The 21332-nt window shown below is 43.2% G+C and overlaps 1 protein-coding gene across 9 annotated transcripts in view; it reads left to right on the top strand.

The window, feature by feature from the left end:
- The window catches only part of pikfyve (phosphoinositide kinase, FYVE finger containing), a 33949-nt gene extending 12640 nt beyond the window's left edge, over window positions 1–21309 (top strand). For 3 of the 9 annotated variants that reach the window (XM_085385024.1, XM_085385018.1, XM_085385025.1), the window contains exons 13-43: window positions 15–179; window positions 570–629; window positions 713–842; window positions 2204–2384; window positions 2514–2588; window positions 2720–2827; window positions 2913–3053; window positions 4077–4203; window positions 4284–5161; window positions 5262–5669; window positions 7633–7733; window positions 7820–7891; window positions 7992–8163; window positions 11311–11489; window positions 12028–12141; window positions 12406–12514; window positions 12586–12740; window positions 12855–12951; window positions 13469–13526; window positions 14819–14950; window positions 15033–15153; window positions 15626–15721; window positions 15817–15897; window positions 16628–16722; window positions 16821–16880; window positions 17136–17312; window positions 17577–17680; window positions 17755–17883; window positions 18124–18385; window positions 18467–18541; window positions 19987–21308. In XM_085385024.1, the coding sequence (XP_085241150.1) occupies window positions 15–179; window positions 570–629; window positions 713–842; window positions 2204–2384; window positions 2514–2588; window positions 2720–2827; window positions 2913–3053; window positions 4077–4203; window positions 4284–5161; window positions 5262–5669; window positions 7633–7733; window positions 7820–7891; window positions 7992–8163; window positions 11311–11489; window positions 12028–12141; window positions 12406–12514; window positions 12586–12740; window positions 12855–12951; window positions 13469–13526; window positions 14819–14950; window positions 15033–15153; window positions 15626–15721; window positions 15817–15897; window positions 16628–16722; window positions 16821–16880; window positions 17136–17312; window positions 17577–17680; window positions 17755–17883; window positions 18124–18385; window positions 18467–18541; window positions 19987–20102 (4778 nt within the window). In that variant the 3' untranslated portion in view covers window positions 20103–21308. Of the gene's footprint in view, window positions 1–14; window positions 180–569; window positions 630–712; window positions 843–2203; window positions 2385–2513; window positions 2589–2719; window positions 2828–2912; window positions 3054–4076; window positions 4204–4283; window positions 5162–5261; window positions 5670–7632; window positions 7734–7819; window positions 7892–7991; window positions 8164–11310; window positions 11490–12027; window positions 12142–12405; window positions 12515–12585; window positions 12741–12854; window positions 12952–13468; window positions 13527–14818; window positions 14951–15032; window positions 15154–15625; window positions 15722–15816; window positions 15898–16627; window positions 16723–16820; window positions 16881–17135; window positions 17313–17576; window positions 17681–17754; window positions 17884–18123; window positions 18386–18466; window positions 18542–19986 lie in introns of all 9 variants that reach the window. The other 6 variants (XM_085385019.1, XM_085385023.1, XM_085385020.1 and 3 more) reach the window with 5 other exon arrangements.
- Window positions 21310–21332: the final 23 nt, after the last annotated feature.

Below are 21332 nucleotides of genomic sequence, written 5' to 3' on the forward strand. Positions count from 1 at the left end.
ATGCATGCATCTAGACTCTGCCAGCCCCAGCAAGAGGACGTCAGTTAGCAGTTCCCATTCTGTGGTGGATAGTGACTCCGCCGCCTCTATAAACCTTAACATGGAGCAAAACAATGTCAACTTTCATGTTAAGAAGCAGTCCAAATATCCACACGTGCCTCCTGCTACTGAGCAGAAAGGTAAATATTCCCTGCTGCGATATGACCTGTACGTGAGGATCCTTGGCCACAGTGACATCGTCTGTCATTAGGAGTTTGTAAATTGGCCATAGGTGTGAATATGAGTGTGAATGGTTGTCTGTCTCTTTGTGTTAGCCCTGCGACAGTCTCTGCAATGAAATTGTTTTGTGAAGCATTTATGCTGGGTCTGTGGTAGAAGCAGGGCCTATTTTCTTCCACAGAAGTGCAGATAACATGCAGGTAATTCCACGTGCTGTCTCAGTTTTTTGTGCTGATGGATTTCATTTCCTGTTTTTTAGATTTTTTAACAAAAGGAAATGCCTGAGTGAAAATCTAATAGTTGTTTGGGAGTGTTTAAAAATAACACTTTCTTTTTGTTTTTTTAAACAGAATTTCTTTTGTCCGAGGATGGAGTGCAGAACATTGTCATAACTGATGCATTCATCAAAGGTACGAACTCTGCAGATCCTCACTGATTTAATTAGTAACTCACTGGCATATCTGACTAGGCAAACTTATTATTCTTGCCACAGAGTCTCTGTTCAACCGTCGTGTGGAGGAAAAGGCTAAAGAGATGATGTTCACCCCACTGGGTTGGCACCACAGCTCTTTGGATCAGCTCAGAGAGGAAAACGGGGAGAAGAAGGCCATGGAGAGGCTGCTGTGAGTGGATATGGCACCACTGTGATTATAGAGCAATAGTGTCAAAACTAGGGCTGCAAACCACAAACTACCAGTTTGCATTCACTATTTACTTGCTATAGAATAGTCATTTGATATTGGCATGTAATAGATATAGACATATAACATTAACTCACAAGAAGAGGTACAAATAGATAAATAAATATAAACAAAAACACAAGTGTATCAAATTAAATCAGATGTAATTTAGGACACCATGTTCGAACCTAAGGGTGTCCATAAGTGGACATGGCACCAGGACACCCTAGGCTGCAGGTCGATGATCGATTTTGTCGATGACCAGACCTGCGGCCATATGTGCTGATAAAGAGAGGGGCTGAGCTGTCAACTGATCGCCACCTGGTGGTGAGTTGGATCAGGTGGATGCTAAACGTATAGTGAGAGTGCGCTGGGAATGCCTGGCAGAGGCCCCGGTCCGAGAGATCTTCGATACGCACTTTCGGCAGAGCTTCAACAGCTTTCCGAGGGAGATTGGGGACATTGAGCCCCAATAGGCCATGTTCTGCACCTCCATCGTCGAAGCCCCTGCACGGAGCTTGGGTCGTAAGGTGGTTGGTGCCTGTCGTGGTGGTATTCCCCGAACTAAATGGTGGACACCAGAGGTGAAGGGAGCCACCAAGCTGAAGAAGGAGTCCTATCGGGCTTAGTTAGCCTGCGGGACTGTAGACAGCCAAACAGAACGCAGCTCAGGCAGTGACTGAATCCAAAACTCGGGCGTGGGAGGAGTTCGGGGAGGCCATGGAAAAAGACTTTCGGACTGCCTTGATGAGATTCTGGCAAACCGTTAGGTGACTCACGAGGAGAACTGCTGCTGACTTAGACTGAGAACATTGTTGGGCGGTGGAAGGAAAGCTTCGAGGACCTCCACTGGCACGTCTTCCATAGTCTGGGGACAATGAGGAGAACTCGTCTATCTCTGGGGACGAGGTCACTGAGGCAGTTAAACAACTCCTTTTATGGCAGGGCCCCTGGCGTGGATGAGGTTCGCCCTGAGTTCCTGAAGGCTCTGGATATAGTAGGGCTGTCTTGGTTTATATGCCTCTACAATGTTGTGTGGACATCAGGGGCGGTACCTCTGGATTGGCAGAGACTGGGGTGGTGGTTCCCATGTTTAAGGAGGGGGAAGTGTTCCAACTGTTCGGGGATCACAGTAGTCGGCAATAAGTCAGACTTTCAGGTGGGTGATGGATTCCAGAGAAGAATTCGGTAAAAATAAGGTAAAAAGCTCCAAAAAATGGTTTGAAGAAGACAGTAACTTAGAAGGTAAGCTGCTGGCATTTCTACATGGTAGAAGGTTTCTAACCACCTGCCTGTCTGTTTAGTTCAGCCAACCACAGCCACATGATGGCGCTGCTGCAGCAGCTGCTCTATAGTGAGTCGCTATCTCTGTCCTGGCGGGATATCATCGTACCCGTGGTCCGGCAGGTCGTGCAGACGGTGCGGCCCGACGTTCGCAACTGCGATGACGACATGGACATCCGGCAGCTGGTCCACATCAAGAAGGTTGAAGCCAAACTTTAGCCGCAACCACTGTATTCATATTTTGTCTAATTAACTAAATAAACAGTATAGTCAGCTCTATGAGTAGCTGAGTTACATACAGTTATAACTGAATCTTTATTTGTGGTTCAGATTCCTGGAGGCAAGAAGTTTGACTCAATGGTCGTAAATGGCTTTGTGTGCACAAAAAACATCGCCCACAAGAAGGTAGGGTCAACTATTGTGATCATATGAATCTGCAGTTATATCAAGAAATACAGTAAAGGAATGTACCAGTTGTTGAATGAAATATGTGAAGAATAGCTGATAGTAAACTAATCCGTCTGACCTGCAACCAGATGAACCCCTACATCAAGAACCCCAGGATCCTGATGCTCAAGTGTTCCATAGAGTACCTGTACAGAGAGGAGACCAAGTTTACCTCCATTGACCCCATCGTCCTACAAGTGAGTCACTCCAGCAGTGAAACAGCAGAGGAAACGAGCCTTTTCTGTGCTTTTCTGAAAGAAGCTTTCTTTGTCTCTACCTCAGGAGCGAGAGTTTTTGAAGAACTATGTGCAGCGCATCGTGGATGTCCGTCCAAACCTGGTGTTGGTGGAGAAGACGGTTTCTCGTATTGCTCAAGACATGCTGTTAGAGCATGGCATCACACTGGTCATCAACGTCAAACCGGTCAGTTTAACGTCAGTGTTCCACTCGAAATATATAGTTTACTTTCTCTAGTTTTACCTTTACCAACAACAGTTTCACCATTAATGCCACTGTCACAGTGGCATTAATGGTGAACTGAGAAAAAAGTATTCATATAACATGTTGTATGCACATTTAATACACCGAGAAATAAAATTCTTTCAGTTGGTAAGATTATAAAATTTCTGTCACCTGCTCATTTTTATCACAGTTTTGGGTTTTGAGTGCAGCCAAAATCACAGCAGATTGGTAGAGGCATCACATCCTGCCTTGATAAATGTTGTGGAAAGGTGCTGGACATGCAGGTCTGAAATAAATAAATCACTGTGATGCACTTAGGTGGGCACTAAGTTAAATTTGTCAACTTTGAGATGTAATCTGCATGTAAAAAATGGATGTAGTCATGACGACTGACCAAATCACAACAACAGTCGCCTTGAGCTGCTTTATATTGTAAGGTAAAGACCCTACGATGACGCAAAACCCCATTAATCACATGACCTCTGTGATCCAGCACTTGGCGACACTGGATCTGAGAGGGAGATGCCTGTGACCATGTAAACGTTGGCAGTGTAACACATAACTTGTCGATCACAAGGTGGGACAGCCCCAAAGAATGCCATGTACTCTAAGCGGAAAGTGTTTACCGAGGTCATGGATCAAAGGAGCCGAAGGGTCATTTTCTCATAGACGTCGGTATAACCAGATTTCTCTTCGCAACCAGAGAGATTACCCTCTACTGTCTTTTTCTTAACTTTTGAGACTCATTTTTCTCCATCTTTAGTAAAAAGTCTGTGCTGTGAGATGAAACAATTGCTAGTGTATAATGTACGTGGTCACCTCATTGCTTCTTGACTTTTCTTGTGTGTATGCTCTTTTACTCTGATTCATACATTTTAAAGAAACAAAGCTTGGTCTGGAACATCATCATCTAATGGACCTGCTAGAAATGTCTTTGAGGAGATGTCTTTGCTCAAGTGTTCATTTTTTTCCCCTCCTTTTTAGCAAGTTTTGGACAGAGTGAGTCATATGACTCAGGGAGACCTGGTAATGTCCATGGACCAGCTCCTCACCAAACCTCGTCTGGGGACCTGCCACAAGTTCTACATGCAGCCCTTTATACTGGCAAACAGTAAGAAGCACACACTCCTCTCAGTGGACCCTGCTGCAATGATAGGTCATTGCTGTCATTCTCTCTCTTTGTCCTTCCAGGTGAGGTGAAGACATTGATGTTCTTTGAGGGCTGCCCTCCTCATCTTGGATGCTCCATAAAACTGCGTGGTGCTTCAGAGTACGAGCTGGCCAGGGTGAAGGAGATCATCATGCTGATGGTATGCGTGGCCTACCACTCCCAGCTGGAGATCTCGTTCCTCATGGATGAGTTCGCCATGCCGCCCAGCTTGGCACAAAGCACTTCGTTCCCCTGTCTGCTGGAAGGCGCCGCTGCTTCAGAGGAAGAGGAAGATGGAGAGAGTCCAGGGAGCGAGAACAATGAAGAGAGCCCAGGGAAAACTGCAGGAAGTGAAGATTCTGCATCTGCAGCACAGACTGAGGATGAAGGGCTTCTCTTAGACTCTTTATCTAAAAATGGAGACCTAGAAGCTCTCCAAGACAAATTGAACCCAAAATCACCTACCCCATCTGTCCGAAAGGATGAGGCTCCTGCAGAGACGAGGACCTCCTCTCCATTTTCCAACCCTCCTGCTCCGCCCTTTTCTGTGTCCCCTCCATTCCTCATGGAAGAAGACCAAGAGATGACAGGCTCCGACACGCTGATCGCAGCATCTGATGGGGATATGGGGCGACAGGCAACGCTGCTGAAGCAGGAGTCGTTAGGTTTAGAGGATGGTGATGGATCAGAGACACCAACTCCTAAGTTGTTCAGAGACCCCCTGCAGGATGACACGGGGATGTTTTTCGCAGAGCAGGTGGCTTCATCTGACGACCGCCTGAAGTCCATCTCTGCAGTGTTCAAGCAGGAGCTCAAGGACGTCATCCTGTGCATTTCCCCCTTCATCACATTTAAAGAACCATTCCTTCTCACACCAGCTGGCATGCACTGCCCCAGCAGGGACTACTTTCCTGAGCAGGTACCTTAGTTTACTTAGTTTCCTGCCTGCACTTTGGCGCTGTTTCCGAATTTTTCCCCGATTCACAGACCACTAATTTGAGTTTTTCCACGCCTTGTAGGTCTACCTTTCTCCTCTCCTCAACAAGGACCTGAAGGAACTGGACGTGCGCAGAAAACGGCAGCTCCTTAAAGACTCAGCCCCCTCCTCACTGGTTGGAGGACAGACCAACGGCGTTGTGCAACCGAGGCCCATTGAGTTCCTGCCTTGCCACAGTCTGACCAGCACCCGCATTGTAGAGCAGCTGAGCAATAGTCAGAATTTGGCCGAGATGTTGGCGGACTACAGAGCAAAGGGGGGTCGCATCCGGCAGAAAGAAACCCATGACCCCTTCAACTCTGCCGCAGCTGCTGCCAGTAGCCAGAGCCGGGGGGCTGATATACCAGGCAAACCATCAGTGAAGAGCGAAGGAGAAGAGGAGAGGCCGAGCAAACAGAGCGAGATGAACTGGGCCCCCAAGGTGAGCAACGTAAGGCCGATCATTCTTCACCAGAACAGAATTTCAAACTATCAAAATGTTTTAATCTGACACTGCCAAGCACAGTGAGACACTATTTGTTTAGCCTCCATATATTTGTAACTTCTGATAAATGATGTATGCTTGTGTGATGTGTATTTACTGCCTGAACATGAGTTCCAGCCTTGAGGTTTCAGTTTCTCAATCGTTATCTGGTGAATTCAGCTGAGGAACAGAATCTAAACAGATACTAAAAGTCTGATGTTGTTCCTTTGTGAAGTTGTCTATTGTTTGTTTATTTCATTGTCATTATTTCTCAGAGGTTTGTTGAGGTGAACTAGGTTTAAATCTTCAAAAAGAGTATTTACTTGTAGATATTTAAAAACAACAGTTTGAAGGACGCAGCCTACTAGGGTCTATTTAGGGCAAAAACATGTCCATATATGGAGCTATATTGATACAAATGCTCTTATCATTTAAAATATTTTCTCACCACACACCAAATTTCAATCAGAGGAAATGCAGAGGAAAAGGTGGGTTTAGTGCACAAGATTCTGTATTTGCCGTATTTGGGAATATCTTTCTTTGTGAAATTTTAGTGAATTGACTGTTGGAGGTTTAAATGAACTGCAGTAATGCAAACACACACTATGTGCTCAAAAGTCGGGCTGTGCGATATGACCAAATTCTCATATCCCGCTATAAGACATTTACCGTCTCGACAACGATATCTATTACAAAATTTTACATTTTGTGTAAATTCTGTGAATCTCAGGCAACTCGACTGTGTGAAGTGTTTTGAGCTGGGCTCGTGTACCTGGAGTCGAGTGTTACATAAGTTGAAACAGCCGCAGTTTTCTTTGTATTTATTACACAGCGTGCTGCGGGGAAAAGCCTGTTCTAAGGTTTATTTTTTAGCACCTGACGGCTCTTTTTAGCTTCTCTGTAAACACTGCATAGTATTTCGCGTGATTCGGTTTATTTTGAAAAATCTCAACAGGATCTACAGCTTTATGTGGAAAATAAGCAAGCGGACGGCGGAGCCACTCAATGGTTTTACCGTCGTTGTTGTTAATGACAAGGCATGAAAACAGTCGCTTGTCTGTCCGTAGTGTGGTTATATTAAATATAAGAGAAAGAGAGAAACTTAAGAAATTCTACAGTGACCCATCAAAACCATGAAAACATATTACCGTAAACAAACGATAGCGTAATATGAAACGATAGATGTTTTCATATCGTCATCCGATATATATCTTTATGTGGAACAGCCCTACTCAAAAGACCTTTGAATTCAGGTTTTTGCAGTTCAATTTAGGTATTTAAAATCAAGCAGCTGGCAACAGTGTCTGTCATTACAAGCATTAATAAAGAATGGGTGATTCTAAAGAGTTCACTGAATTAGAGTGCGATACTGTAACAGGATGCTTCTGTTGCCACAGGTCAGTTTGTGAAATGCCTTTTTTTTCTAGATATTTTACAATCAATGCTTTGAGTGGTATTGCAGACTGGATGCATGTAGGAACCAAAGCAACGCTGCCATGAAGTGGCAGACTCTATAAAGATACAGATGTTGTCACTGAGCGCTGACATCATAGTAAAAGTAAAAGCTGTGTTTCAAACCGCTTCCGACATTAACATCAGCACAAAACCGCTTCATGTCATGGGTTTTCATGGCTGAGCAGCATCTGTAGACGTCACGTGTAGGTGTCCCAGTACTTTTGACCGTATAGTATATTTGTAGTACAAATTGCTCAGCATTATGCTTGATGCTGTCACTGGTTCGTGTGTTTAGCTGCCTGTCTGTAGGGGTATTAAAAACGGCTGAACTAATGTGCAAAAGCACATTCAAGGGAACCTTTTAGTAGAAAGTGCCTTTGCATCCTAGTTGCACTGCTGAGCCAGGACTCCTCAGCTTTGATTTAAGAAGTGTATCGAGGTGTTTGAACTTATTCTTTACTTTTCTCATCCTCAGCTGGACTGCCTGAATCCCATCAACCATCAGAGGTTGTGTGTGCTTTTCAGTAGTTCATCTATTCAGTCCAACAATGCACCCAACCCCTGTGTCAGCCCATGGTAAACCGGTCATACAGAGATAACCTGTAAATATGATCCGAAATAAAAGAGAGAACCTGGAGTCACTGCCCTGTGTTTGTCAACAGGATTGTCACGATGGAGTTTTATGGCAAGAACGACCTCTCTCTGGGTGTTTTCCTGGAACGATATTGTTTCAGGTACGACAACAAAGACGTGCCTTAGATTAATGAGATGAGATTTAAAAAGTTGGATTCTTGGAACATGTTGTAATGTGTTTGTGTGGATGTTCACCTGCAGGCCATCCTACCAGTGCCCCAGCATGTTCTGTGAGACTCCCATGGTGCATCACGTCCGTCGGTTTGTGCACGGCAACGGCTGTGTGCAGATTGTGTTGAAGGAGTTGGACTCCCCTGTGCCTGGTTATCAGCACACAATTCTCAACTACTCCTGGTGCCGAATCTGCAAGCAGGTCAGTAACAGTTCAGATAGACCATCTGGGGCCTTACTGTATGGTGTGTGTGTTCGTTTTCTATGGTCGAGCAATTAATCAGTCAAAAGCAGCTTAACCCTTTTGTTGTCCACGGGTCATTTTTGTCCTCTAAAGAAATCTTTTGCTATCAAAAATGTATTTGTTATTCATCAAATGGGCTGAAAATAACAGAAGTTATTCATTACTATACTATGAATGATTGGAATAAGTTTCAAGTAATTTGATTTATTTATGTGGTTTTTATTGAATTTTATAACGTTGGTGGTCCTCGTGGACAAAAATGACCCCAAAGTACAAAGTGTTGCAAAGAGCCGTATTTTCACACCATACTGTTTTCAAACATCTTTGATCTTGGATCACTGATGTGTGGGGTCAAGCACTGGTCATAACAACCACAACAGGCAGCACAATGAGGAGGCAGGTGCTCTATATTCAATGAAATTTTATTTATACAGCGCCAAATCACAACAACAGCCGCGTCAAAGTGTTTCGTATTGTAAGGTAGACTCTACAATAATACATACACAGAAAGTATCCTCAAAAGCCTCCATTGCACTGGAGATTTGCATACTTTGATGAGCATACTTTTTTTTACCATGTTGTGCAAAGCAATGACCAGTAGGACAAAGCACATATTGTCCTCTAGTATAATGAGGAGGGAGAATCAATGTTCAGGAAGATCCAGGGTTAGAAGATATAGAAAATATTGTCAATATTTAGAGCACATGCTACCCTTTCTCTGAAAAAGCACATCAGCCACCTGCAGAAGTGGAAGAAGGCTATGAAGTGAAGAAAAGTGATGAAGAATCTGAACTATGTTCAAGTAGGTTCTCAAGCATCCAGGACATGGTAGTCTGAGGAGCTTGGAGAGAAAGTGACTGGGCTTCTTGAAGTTTCTTGAATTTTCAGAATGTGAAACTGAAATAGAAGATGTGTCAGAGGACTACACATCATCCATTTCAATTATGATGAAGACAAAGAATCAAGCAGGAAAGAGGAATCAGCTGAGACAGAGGAATATTTGCAGTAACGTGAGGAAACACTGATCTGGTCTTCTAACCTTCCCAGTGACAGACGATGCCTGACTCTCTCATGTGCCTCAGAGAAAGATGATCTACCACAGTCCAAGCACATGTGCCAGGTCCCATACTCCTTCAGTGGTTTTTCTACTCGAGTACTGAAAGCATTATACACAGTGTATTCTGCTTGTATTCTGCTTTTTAACGTTCACATGCCAATGGATGCATCAGAGACCAAGTTGGGGTTCAGTAACTTGCCCAAGGACACCTTGGTAAGAACTCCAGACTAGAGCACACAGAGATTGAACCAACAACCATCCAATTAGCAGATGACCTGCTCTACAGCCAACTCAATGATGAACAAGGAGGGACAACAAGAGAGGAAGAAAAATGGACCGAATGCAGCTGTAGGCATATGTGGGTGTGTTGATTCTTACTGCCGTGCATCCAGTAGAGTCGCTACGGCCAGTTTATGACATCCTGAGTCTGGTAGAGAAGTTTTCATGCTGACACAAGATTAATCATAGAAGCACAAAAAGGACATAATTTCTTGATAAAGACACAATAGATGATCGTCGTTCATGACACAAACGTGCTCCCATTTGAGGTGTATGATGTGTGTTGGTGTTGACTTGACTTGAAACACAAGTGGGTGTTCCTCCTGCTGTGATGTAAGATCCTGGTACTGATGTGACTGTATGAGCACCAAGTCCCCTTCAGAGGACTCTGTCCCCTCCAACAGAACATCCAAGTAAACCAGGGAACTTTGAGACAAAAACATGGGCAGCATGTGATGCAGGTCCAGCTGTACATGGAACATGCTCGTGTGCGATGGCAAACCGTCTGTCCTGCAGTCAGGACACGAGTTGTCCCTAACATTGCAGGTTTCCAAAAGAAAACAATCACCTGTAACAGCTTGTTTACTGTATATGCCCCTTGGCCTGCAACTGCAGAAAGAATGCTGTCCATGATGGGACCAGTGCAGAGGAATAAACCTGAGCTTCCTCCTGCACTTGGGTCAAATATGGACACGCCTTTGTCCTCATGAAAGTTTGCCTTCACTCAGACTCATGCCCTCCTACCATGCCAAAATATAGAAAACTGTCAGGCAATGAGTTGGAATAAAGTTGAATAAAACCTTGAAACACAGAGATGGATGATATTTTATACTTGTTGCTTCAAAGCAAACGGGGTCATTTTTGAGCCCTGAGGACCACAGGTGTGATTATGTGCTGCCATTTAAAATTTATAGATGGTTCAAAAAAAGAATTCTCACTAAAGTTCAACATACAGCACTCTGTATGTTGAACTTTAGTGAGAATTCTTTTTTTAATTTTTTTTTTAATTTTTTTTTAAATATTTAATTTAATTAAATATTTAATTTTCTTGTTTTATTTTCGCTAAAAAACAGGGTGTATTTTTTGTAAACAAGGTCTGGTGGCCCTAAAATGTAAAATGTTGGGTAAATTTTGTGTTAATGTGTTGGTCTTAAGTAAAACTAAGGTGTAACACTGAATTGATTGACAATTTATACTTTTTACTTTAAAAAAACAGTCAAATGAAGTGGGGACATTTTTGACCCCTGAGGACCACCAGTGTGATTATTTGCTGCCATTAAAAATTTTCAAACGCTTGAAAAAAAACTTTCTCACTAAAGTTCAACATACAGCACTCTCTAGTTATTCAGATAGTCAAAATTATCTAAACAATTAAATATTTAATTTTCTCAATTTGTTTTCGCTAAAAAACAGGGTTTATTTTTTGTAAAGAAGGTCTGGTGGCCCTAAAATGTAAAATGTTGAGTAAATTTTGTGTTAATGTGTTGGTCTTAAGTAAAACTAAGGTGTAACACTGAATTGATTGACAATTTATACTTTTTACTTTAAAAAACAGTCAAATGAAGTGGGGACATTTTTGACCCCTGATGGCTCACATTGTATGCAAATCGGGAGGACATCACAAGGGTTAAAGTGTCCTCTGCTGTGTTTGTATCTTAGGTGTACTCTGCCAAATGTGATGCCACTGAAAATTCCACTATTTGTATGAATGAATGAATGAAAGTGGTGACCCGGTCTTCTCACCATGCTTCTCTTCTCTCTGTCTGTAGGTGACACCGGTGGTTCCTCTCTCCAATGACTCGTGGTGTATGTCTTTTGCCAAATACCTGGAACTTCGCTTCTATGGTCACCAGTACTCCAGACGGGCTAATGCAGAGCCCTGCGGGCACTCCATCCACAAAGACTACCACCAGTACTTCTCATATAACCAGATGGTGGCTTCCTTCAGGTAGTCATTCACACTACTGCATTATAGCCATTATAGTGTCAAACAACAAATGGGTCAGAGAACAGAATGCAATGATCTCATGAATCTCATAAAACCTGTATTTTATTCACAGTTTACATGACGTTTACACCGGGAAAATGTTGCATTTTAAATTTGATGTCAGCAACAAGTCTGAAAAAAGTGGGGACAGGGCCATGTTTGACATCCACTCTTGTTTTAACAGTTCTTAAATGTTTGTTTGCATGATTTGATTACTTCTTTGTAGCAATAGTAATTCTGATAAACACATAATACATAAATAGCACCAGAAACTGTACATATCCTTACCTTATAATTACCAAATTCCATCATAACTATTTATTGATAATATCTATGATAATAACCAGGAGTTTGGCCTTAATGTAGTAATTATTTACACATGGCTATTCATTTAAGTTAAAGTGTATTTGTATAAATGGTTCACAACAATACTTGTCTTAAAGCACTTTTAATGACAACAGTTTCAAATATGGGACTCTGTTTTTTCCTGTTTCTTCAGCTACACGTCTATAAAGTTGTTGGAGATTTGTCTTCCTCGGCCCAAGATCTTCATCAGGAACCTGGGACCATCCAAAACCAACCTGCAGCAGGACCTGAAGGACTTCACTCAGAAGTAAATACCACTGACCTAGCTTCAGCTCAAGAAATTAGTGTATTTCTACCACTACATCCTATGTAACAGCTGTAATGTTAAGAGAATTGCAGATATGAGATCTGATATACCTCAACTTCAGATAATTGATATGACTATTATGGAGGGTACCCTTTAGATTGTTACGGTTTTTACTTACTTAAACACCGGAACAAGGTCTCAGTGCATGAGGTAGGGGTGTAGTAGCATGTTTACAGTAACCTGCAAATATCCCCCCCACCCTAGAGTCACACAGGTGTACTTGGCCATCGATGACCGCCTCACATCCCTGAAAACTGAAACCTTCAGTAAGACACGTGAAGAAAAGATGGAGGACATTTTCGCTCAGAAAGATGTAGGTTCTCCCCACATCAGCGTCTCTTGTTGCAGGGGGTGTCTTGGGCTCATGTTGGTATTTATGTGCAGATGGAAGAGGCAGAGCTGCGGAGCTGGATCGAAAAGCTTCAGGTTCGACTGCAGGTGTGCGGCTCAGATTCTCCTCAGCAGCTGCAGGCTGTTCTCGAGTCGCTGGTGGTGAAGAAACAGAGTCTGTGCGAGATGCTGCAGTCCTGGAACAGCAGGTGAGAGTCGGAGAATATCTGACACGTGCTTTATTACATCATCCATGCAATATAAATGTCATGTCACCATAGCAACACCAACACTTGGTTTTAATCCTGATTTCATACTTTCAGACTTCAGGATTTGTTCCAGCAGGAGAAAGGCAAGAAGCGCTTGTCTGTACCCCCCAGCCCAGGCAGACACAGGCCAAACACCACTGACGACAGCAAGGTCTGTAGCATCATTCAGTGAATGTTTGCATGCACTTCACTCAGTCACCCGTTTGCTTTACACGCTGTGTAGTCAGAGACCTGGGCTGTTTGTGTTTCTTAACCATGTAGTCTTGTCCTTACGACATAATGTTTTATAACTATGATGTAATATTATTGACTATAGTGACAGGAGTCAGCATCAGTATTGGGACACTGTGGATGGGTGGTGCATCCAAAACTCAACCTAAAAATCTGAGTTTACATCACTTTTCACAGAACAAAGGTTTTCAAGGTGTGAGGGACGCGTGAAAGGGACGTTCATGAAGGTTAATGTTAATGATCCGGTTTCTATTGAAGGCTCCTAAAGGGAATTCTTCTCCACATCTTCTTCCTCACTGTGTAACTTGACAACAAACCAATTAGAAAGAATTTGAGACGTTCTTTCTGTTTTGTTTGTGGGTTTGAACAAAGCTTAGATTGTAGCTTCATGGTCCCCGTACATGCGATATAACAATAATCTTTTTGTGTTTTAATAGAGTGCTGTGGAGTCCTCCCCTCGTAACCCATCACCGGTGGTACAAAATGGTGAGAAAGGTGAGTTACTGCTTTACTGAGTGTGCTTTTGTGACTTCTCATTTAAAGTATTAATGTGAAGTCTTCACTTTACAATGTAAATCACCTCGAGGTGACTGTTGTTGTGTTTTGGCGCTATAAAAATAAAACAGAATTGAATTCAATTGTTTGGATTTCAGATTTTTGTGTGTTTGTTTAGATTTGACAATTTTATTTAAAAAAAAAGAACCAGTGGGATACTTGGTGCATATTGTCCCAGGAGTCCCAAGCATTTACGTTATAAGAAGGTAGTATCCCAAAAGGTTGATTCTGTTCCTCTGGACACAGCGTTTTCATTGGGAGAAACGTTTCGTCACTCATCCGAGTGACTTTTTCTATCTCAGCTGAGCGTTTCTCCCACTGAAAGTGCTACATCCAGATGAACTAACCCTTTACTTACCTGGATGATTGAGCCTGCATCAAGATGAAAAGGCAGTGTCCTCTTGAGGGGAGGTGTAGGCAATCCATTTCTTCCACTTTTGTAAAAAGTTATTTCCTTTCTCAGCGACAGAGTCATCTTCTCCATTAAAAAGAGGTCCCTCCCTCGCTAGACTTGGAAGGTTAGGTTTATACCAGAGCAGCCAATCAAAATAGATCTACTAGAAAGGGAGTGGAAAGTGACAAAGAAGCCAGGGCACAGTAGGAATGTTTTTAAATTGTCAGTCGTGAAAAGCTGCTCTTGTAAAGCTTTAAGATAAACATGAAGCTGGAAATAATAATAGGTCTCGTTTGAAGTAGAGTTGAGATAAAGAGTTAAAACAACAGTAAAGAAAAAAGCATGTAAATATAAAAGTCAGGGATCATCGTGGTAAAAGCTCTGTTTCATTTTAACTCTTCGCCCCATAAAGACGACATTTGACGATCTCGTTGTAATGACGGAGTTTGACACCACGGTACATATCAATAAAGATGTGCTTTGGCGACCATTAGAATATTTTTTGCGTTTTTTTTTTCCCCCCCCCAAGGGTAACTGCGTAGGCAGAGACCACCCTCACTAACTTCTGATGCAAAGCAGCCATCGCGTTATGTAGACGAGCCTAGAATATGAAAAACGCTCAGTTCCGAAAAGAACTTCAAGAGACAGCAACTGTTTTTATTCATGTCAGAAAGCGGGGAGCTTTGAGATTTCAGAAGATAAAAGCATAAATAATTTTTTCTACAATTTCCAGGTTAGGGTGAGATCTGCTCAATCAGTAATATCCCTCCATGTTAAACCTTACTCAATGAAGCTGTTTGCGACACTTTGTTTTTTCTTCCCCTCTCTTGTCTGGCAGAGGACCGTCACCTCAGTACGCTGTCCTCCTCCACTGTTTCCTCCTTGCTGCCATCACCAGGAGATCCTGGAGCCGAGCCGGTCACACCTGTCCCCTCCTTTATCGAGCAGGACTCTGTCAGCATGTCAGAAGGTTCGCACTCCTCCTCTAATCTTTATCGTATTTCGTGCACCGTTACCCCTGCTCTACATGCCGTGTGCGTGCTCACTTTCAGACGTCTTTGACGGACACCTGCTGGGCTCCACTGACAGCCAGGTGAAGGAAAAATCCACCATGAAAGCAATCCTCGCCAACTTCCTCCCAGGAAACAGCTACAATCCCATCCCTTTCCCATTGTAAGTACTGTGCTCTAGGTCTGCGGGACGTTCACTTAGTCACTGATCACATATTGGCTGAAGTGGTAGATATATTTGATACTAAATAGAGAATTAGATACTTGTATAGTAAACAATACCATTAGGAAAAATAGTGTACTGTACTTAAAAGATGGACAAGGCCACTATGACATAAGCCATTTGTGTTTGGACTAGACTCAGCGTTAGCATTTTAGCTTCCACTATGTTGCTTTTTGATCCAGAAGTGATCCAGTTTAGATGAGAGGGTGGAGCGCTAGATTATCATCTAAGGCTAGGAAGCTATTGCTATAAAGGGTGGGGTGTTATTATAAATGAAGAAAATGTGATTGTTGAAGCCAGTTAAAATAATTCCCAACTTTGCTTTAGCCATCCAAAATAAAACCCCAAAGAGGCGTGGACCACCTCACGTTCAGCAGGCGTTGTTTCTGACTGCTGTGTCACATGTTTACAGTGATCCAGATAAGCACTACCTCATGTACGAACATGAGCGGGTTCCCATCGCAGTGTGCGAGAGAGAGCCAAGCTCCATCATCGCCTTCGCCCTCAGGTGACCACCTGCTTCCCTCCTCTCTGTTTTTAAATTGGCACTATTGATGTCACGTTTGGAAAAATATGCTAAAATATACGATTGTCACCATTCAGCTGCAAGGAGTACAAAACAGCACTGGATGATCTGTCTAAGGTGTCGAACGCAGGAGGAGAGGAGACTTCACAGCCCAGCAGGTACGCTGCATTCCCACCGGAGCTTCAACTCTGTGCCTCAAAATCCACTGTGCAGCTGTTAGCTTATTTCTGTTATCTATTAATTATGTTTGCACTTAATTAATGAACACAATACATCAGAATATGGTGAAGAATTAAAGGTAACGTCCTTATTGTTAACAATCATTTAAAATGCTAAGGTACTTTAATTTCATATATCCTCTTTAACCCCAGTTTAATTACGGAGCATCTCTCGCAGCTTTCCAATCCCATTATTTTCGTTTGTGACGAAGTGGCATCATCACACAAATCAAAAGAGAATAATCTGGCTGTTGGCTCTCTTCTTCCAGCCAACAGCCCAAGTGCCAATTTCTCACAATCTACATTTTTAAAATAGTTATTTTTATATATGTATTGATTGTGGTTAAATAGGAGCATTTAGCACCTTTAGACCCTCGGGAGATGGGGGAGACCAAAATTGATACTGGACTCTAAGTGAATGTTGGATAATAAAGTGATGACGATAAGCCAAGCATATCAACTGAAGTCATTAACATGACTCTTCAGGACTTGTTTCTGCTGCCCCCAAGTGGCCAAACCAGCCACACCAGAGTTGTGTTGTGTTAGAGGATAGTAATGGTTTGAAAAGCCCAGCAGTGTAAGAGCAAAACTTACTCTAAAACTCAAATGGTTCAAATTTTAAACAAATGAATTCAAATGTGAGTCGAGTTTTCTACTGTCTGGTCCTCAGTGGTGGAGAGAGCCGGGTTAAGAGCAGCCCTGCCAGGCCCACCGAGACGACAGCATCACAGCAGAGTCGCAGCAGCACAGACACAGATTCTCTCAGTAAGTGTTCACATACAACACAAAGTCAGTGAAAGAGCAAAGGCTGTAGAGGCGTACCTGGAGGTGCAATGTTTCAATTCTGTCTCTGTTTTGTGCAGAAGAGGCCGACTCAGCAGATAAGCAGAAGAAACAGGCCCTAAATCCACACGTTGAGCTGCGTGAGTGTTTTATTATTACTGTTTTCTTAACTGCGTTTCCAGTCGGGGGCTGAGAGTGGTGCACACTGGACAGGTCACCTCACGGCTTCACGCTTACTGTGGCAGAACGTGCAGACGTCAAACCAAACCTTGTTGGTTAGGACACAATGCTAACCACTGCATTACTGTGTTGCACACTCTTTGGTTCAAGCTGAATGCTATCCCTCTGATAAATGTGTCTAAGCCTGCTGTTCCTGACTGCCTTCTTATTTTCAGAGTTCTCCGATGCCAACGCCAAGTTCTACTGTCGGGTCTACTACGCCAAGGAGTTTCACAAGATGCGAGAGGAGATCATGGAGAGCAGTGAGGAGGATTTCGTCCGCTCGCTGTCCCACTGCGTTAACTGGCAGGCTCGTGGGGGGAAATCTGGAGCTGTGTTCTACGCAACAGAAGGTTGGGGCTGATATCCTCACAGATACAACATAGATATAAAAGGGGCACATGAGCTTGCACAAGTATGTATGTGCACATGTGTAAAAGGAAGCGTGCTTGTGCTTTTCTAAATAAAATAGTAAGTACAAAATGGATGCAAAACATCGTGACACTTGTGAATATGGCAAATAATAATAAAACGCCAAACCTCTGCTAGCTTCAGACACTTCAGGATGCATGTTTTGTTCTTTCCTCTGATGTAAGTCCTGCTGTGTGTCTTGTCAGACGACCGCTTCATCCTGAAGCAGATGCCCAGACTGGAGGTCCAGTCCTTCCTGGACTTTGCACCCCACTACTTTACCTACATCACAGGAGCTGTGCAGCAGAAAGTATGCATCATAAACACTCGCACCGTTTCTAACCATCTGATTGCAAATGAGTAACGAGCGTGTTTGCACCACAGCGGCCGACGGCGTTGGCGAAGATCCTGGGTGTGTACAGGATTGGCTACAAGAACTCTCAGAACAACACGGAGAAGAAGCTGGACCTCCTTGTTATGGAAAACCTGTTTTATGGACGCAAGATGGCTCAGGTCAGAGATGTGGTGTCACTCTGCCTCTCAGTGCAGATAGGACAGGACACACTGTTTATTCTTGATGTAGAACATGGAAAGGACAATACTTGTAACATGTTTGTCCATAATTCATCAAAGTGTGAACAAACGTGTTTACAGGTCTAACACAAATCTTAGATCCATCACAGTTTCCTCAGTAGTGGCTGTTCGGATCATGAGGACCTTTTGACCTCTGTTGATGCTGTGCCGTCCCTGCAGGTATTCGACCTCAAAGGCTCGCTGAGAAACCGCAATGTGAAGACAGAATCGGGCAAGGAAAGCTGCGAGGTGGTCCTACTGGACGAGAACTTGCTGAAGCTGATCCACGACAACCCGCTCTACATCCGCTCCCACTGCAAGTCCATCTTACGAGCTGCCATTCACAGCGACGCCTACTTCCTGTCTAGCCACCTCATCATCGACTACTCCCTGCTGGTTGGGCGGGACGACGCCACCGAGCAGCTGGTCGTTGGGATTATAGGTGAGAGGAGGAGGAGAAGTGTTTTTTGGAGACTTTTGTTGGGGTTTTGTTTTAATTTGTTCCCCTCTCTCGTTTCTGCAGATTACATCAGGACGTTCACCTGGGACAAGAGACTGGAAATGGTTGTTAAATCCACTGGAATCCTCGGAGGCCAAGGTAAATGTCATAAAGCCCACAGAAAGTATGGCTGCATATGGAGGGATGGATTACTTAGGCTACGTTCACACTGCAGGCGAAAGCGCATCAAATCTGACTTTTCTGACCCTGTGCGACCCATATCCCATCATGGTATGACAGTGTGAACGGCACAAATCCGATATTTTCAAATCCGATCTGGGTCACTTTCATATGTGGTACTGAATGCGATACATATCTGATGTTTTAGAAAGCGACTGCTGTTTGAACGGTCAAGTCGCATTAAATCCGTCTTTTACGTCACTGACACAAGACAGACGCCAATTATCAGCGCCCGAGAAGACATCGTGAACGCTTCCTGGCCATCCAGTGTAGATGTCAGTGAAACTGTTGGGAAGACAACGTTGGAGAAACGTGAACATTTTATTTGTACTGTATAATCTGCAGATTCTGACAGAAATCTGCAACTATCCTTTGAAGCACCGCTCCTCTAAAACAGCAATAAGGATCATTATTAGGCCATTTGTAAATAACAAAATAACTTTACAACTTGAAGCTAAATTGGGAAACGGTAAATGGTAAATGGCCTGTATTTGTGTAGCGCTTTGCTAGTCCCTAAGGATCCCAAAGCGCTTTACACAACCAGTCATCCACCCATGCACACACACATTCACACACTGGTGATGGCAAGCTACATTGTAGCCACAGCCACCCTGGGGCGCACTGACAGGGGCGAGGCTGCCGGACACTGGCGCCACCGGGCCCTCTGACCACCACCAGTAGGCAACGGATGAAGTGTCTCACCCAAGGACACAACGACCGAGACTGTCCAAGCCGGGGCTCGAACCGGCAACCTTCCAATTTTAAGGCAAATACTGTTTGCTCTGGGTCTAAACAGAGCGCGTTGTGTGTGACGTCTTCTTTTGCACATGCGGGCCGCTTTGAGGGTTCACACTAGAGCGCGTCTGCTGTCACATTTTAATTGTAGTGTGAACACGCAGACAAAAAAAATCGGATTTGATCAAAAAATCGGAATTGAGCATTAAGACCTGCAGTGTGAACGTAGCCTTAGATATTTGTGTCCAGCTCGTGTAGGGGCTGTGAAATGTCAAGTCACCCTTAGTGTTAAAGCTCGGTGTCAAATCTGAGCACATAGACGTGAAACCTAAGATAAATAAACTTTAACACAAAGCCAATGAGAACAACAGAGAGAAAGTGGCAATAGTGGAGTTACTCTCCAACATATGAAGCCTGAGCTTTTAGCTCACAGGAGGTTCATGTGTTGGCTTCAATAATTTAAACTTCAGCCAGTTTTATAAAACACTTCGAGTGCTTAGGTAGAGTTGAATATAAATGTATATGTGTATATATGACAGAATGCTTTTGTTTTTCTTCTTCATCGGTGTACTTCCAGCTGAATTACAATCCTCCTTCTCCTCTGACGTGTTGCTATGCTTTGTTTCCAGGGAAGATGCCCACTGTGGTTTCTCCGGAGCTGTACAGAGCTCGCTTCTGCGAAGCCATGGACAAATACTTCCTGATGGTCCCTGACCACTGGACTGGTCTGGGAACTAACTGCTGAGACTGAGTACTGATCAACAGAAACACAGCCGCTGTGCACAAAGCAGACTTTCCTGTAAACGCCTGGCTGAGAGCTAGAAGCACACTGGACCTTGTAAATCTTTAAGAATGGTGCAGGCTAAATCCTGACAGACAGCAGTGTCATTCCAGCAGAGCCAGCACTCTGCATCCGTGGCATTATGAAAACAGTCTAGAACATTCAGTTTTATCCCAGTATAATCAGGTTCTAATGACTAACCCTCTGGATTCCTCTTATTTTATAATTAGTGCCATGAGTGGAGCCACTGACGGTAGTCGCTGTGGCAGTTTTAGTTTGTTAAAAAGACTCATTCATGTAATTTAAAATTTGTAAATGTAAAGAGATTATGTAACTATTAAAAGGTTCTTATCAATATCTTCTGTTTCCACTGATGTTAATGAAGATAGATGCACGAATATAGAATAGAATAAACCTTTATTATCCCACAGATGAGAAATGTCGGAGTTACAGAGCTCTTACAGCAAGGGAAAAATGAAAAATAAAAGGAAGACACAAGGTGGTCCTATAAACATAAGCAAGTTTGTATATACATGTTGTCACCTCAGCCCTCAACATACATCTATGTTGCAATGGCTCGTCTTAACTGCACTCTTTATCAGACAGAGAACTGAAAGACAATCAAAAATACTTCCGGCTTCTTGCTGGGGATCATTTTCTGTTTTTAATATTATTTCATTCATTTCACAGGATCGAAAACAGGGTTTAACCAATCATGAGAGTTTCAGTTACACTGGATGCTGTTAAAGGATGAGTGATGAATGAATGGGATCGTTAAAGTACTTTACTTGAGAGTCCTCACCCAGTTCTTCTCAGCACTGTGGAACTTTTTCGTGTCTTTCAGCTTGTTTTGGGGTTTTCAGGCTTTCCCAAACCACTTCATCACATTAATTGACCTGTTTCTAATAATTAAATCTGACAATAAGCACACTGTCAGACATTTCTGTTTTCTTCTGTGGGAAATGAGAAACAAGTGTTTTTGTGTTGTTTTTAAATAGTCCATACATTAATCCTCTTAATGCCCCTTTACTTGTGATTGGCTAACATCTGGGAGCCTAGTGAGAGGTAGCAAGCATTGCAACCTGTCTGTACTTCATGGGTGTGCTGTGCCTGTAGCATTGACCATATAAAGCATATGCTCTGAGAAACATGAACACGGACAGTGTAACGCAGGTGTCAAACCTAAAGCCCAGG

This window comes from Rhamphochromis longiceps, linkage group LG16, assembly GCF_057381845.1.
Source record: "Rhamphochromis longiceps isolate RC_006_pf linkage group LG16, R_longiceps_female_GT1.1, whole genome shotgun sequence".
Lineage (NCBI taxonomy): Eukaryota > Metazoa > Chordata > Actinopteri > Cichliformes > Cichlidae > Rhamphochromis > Rhamphochromis longiceps.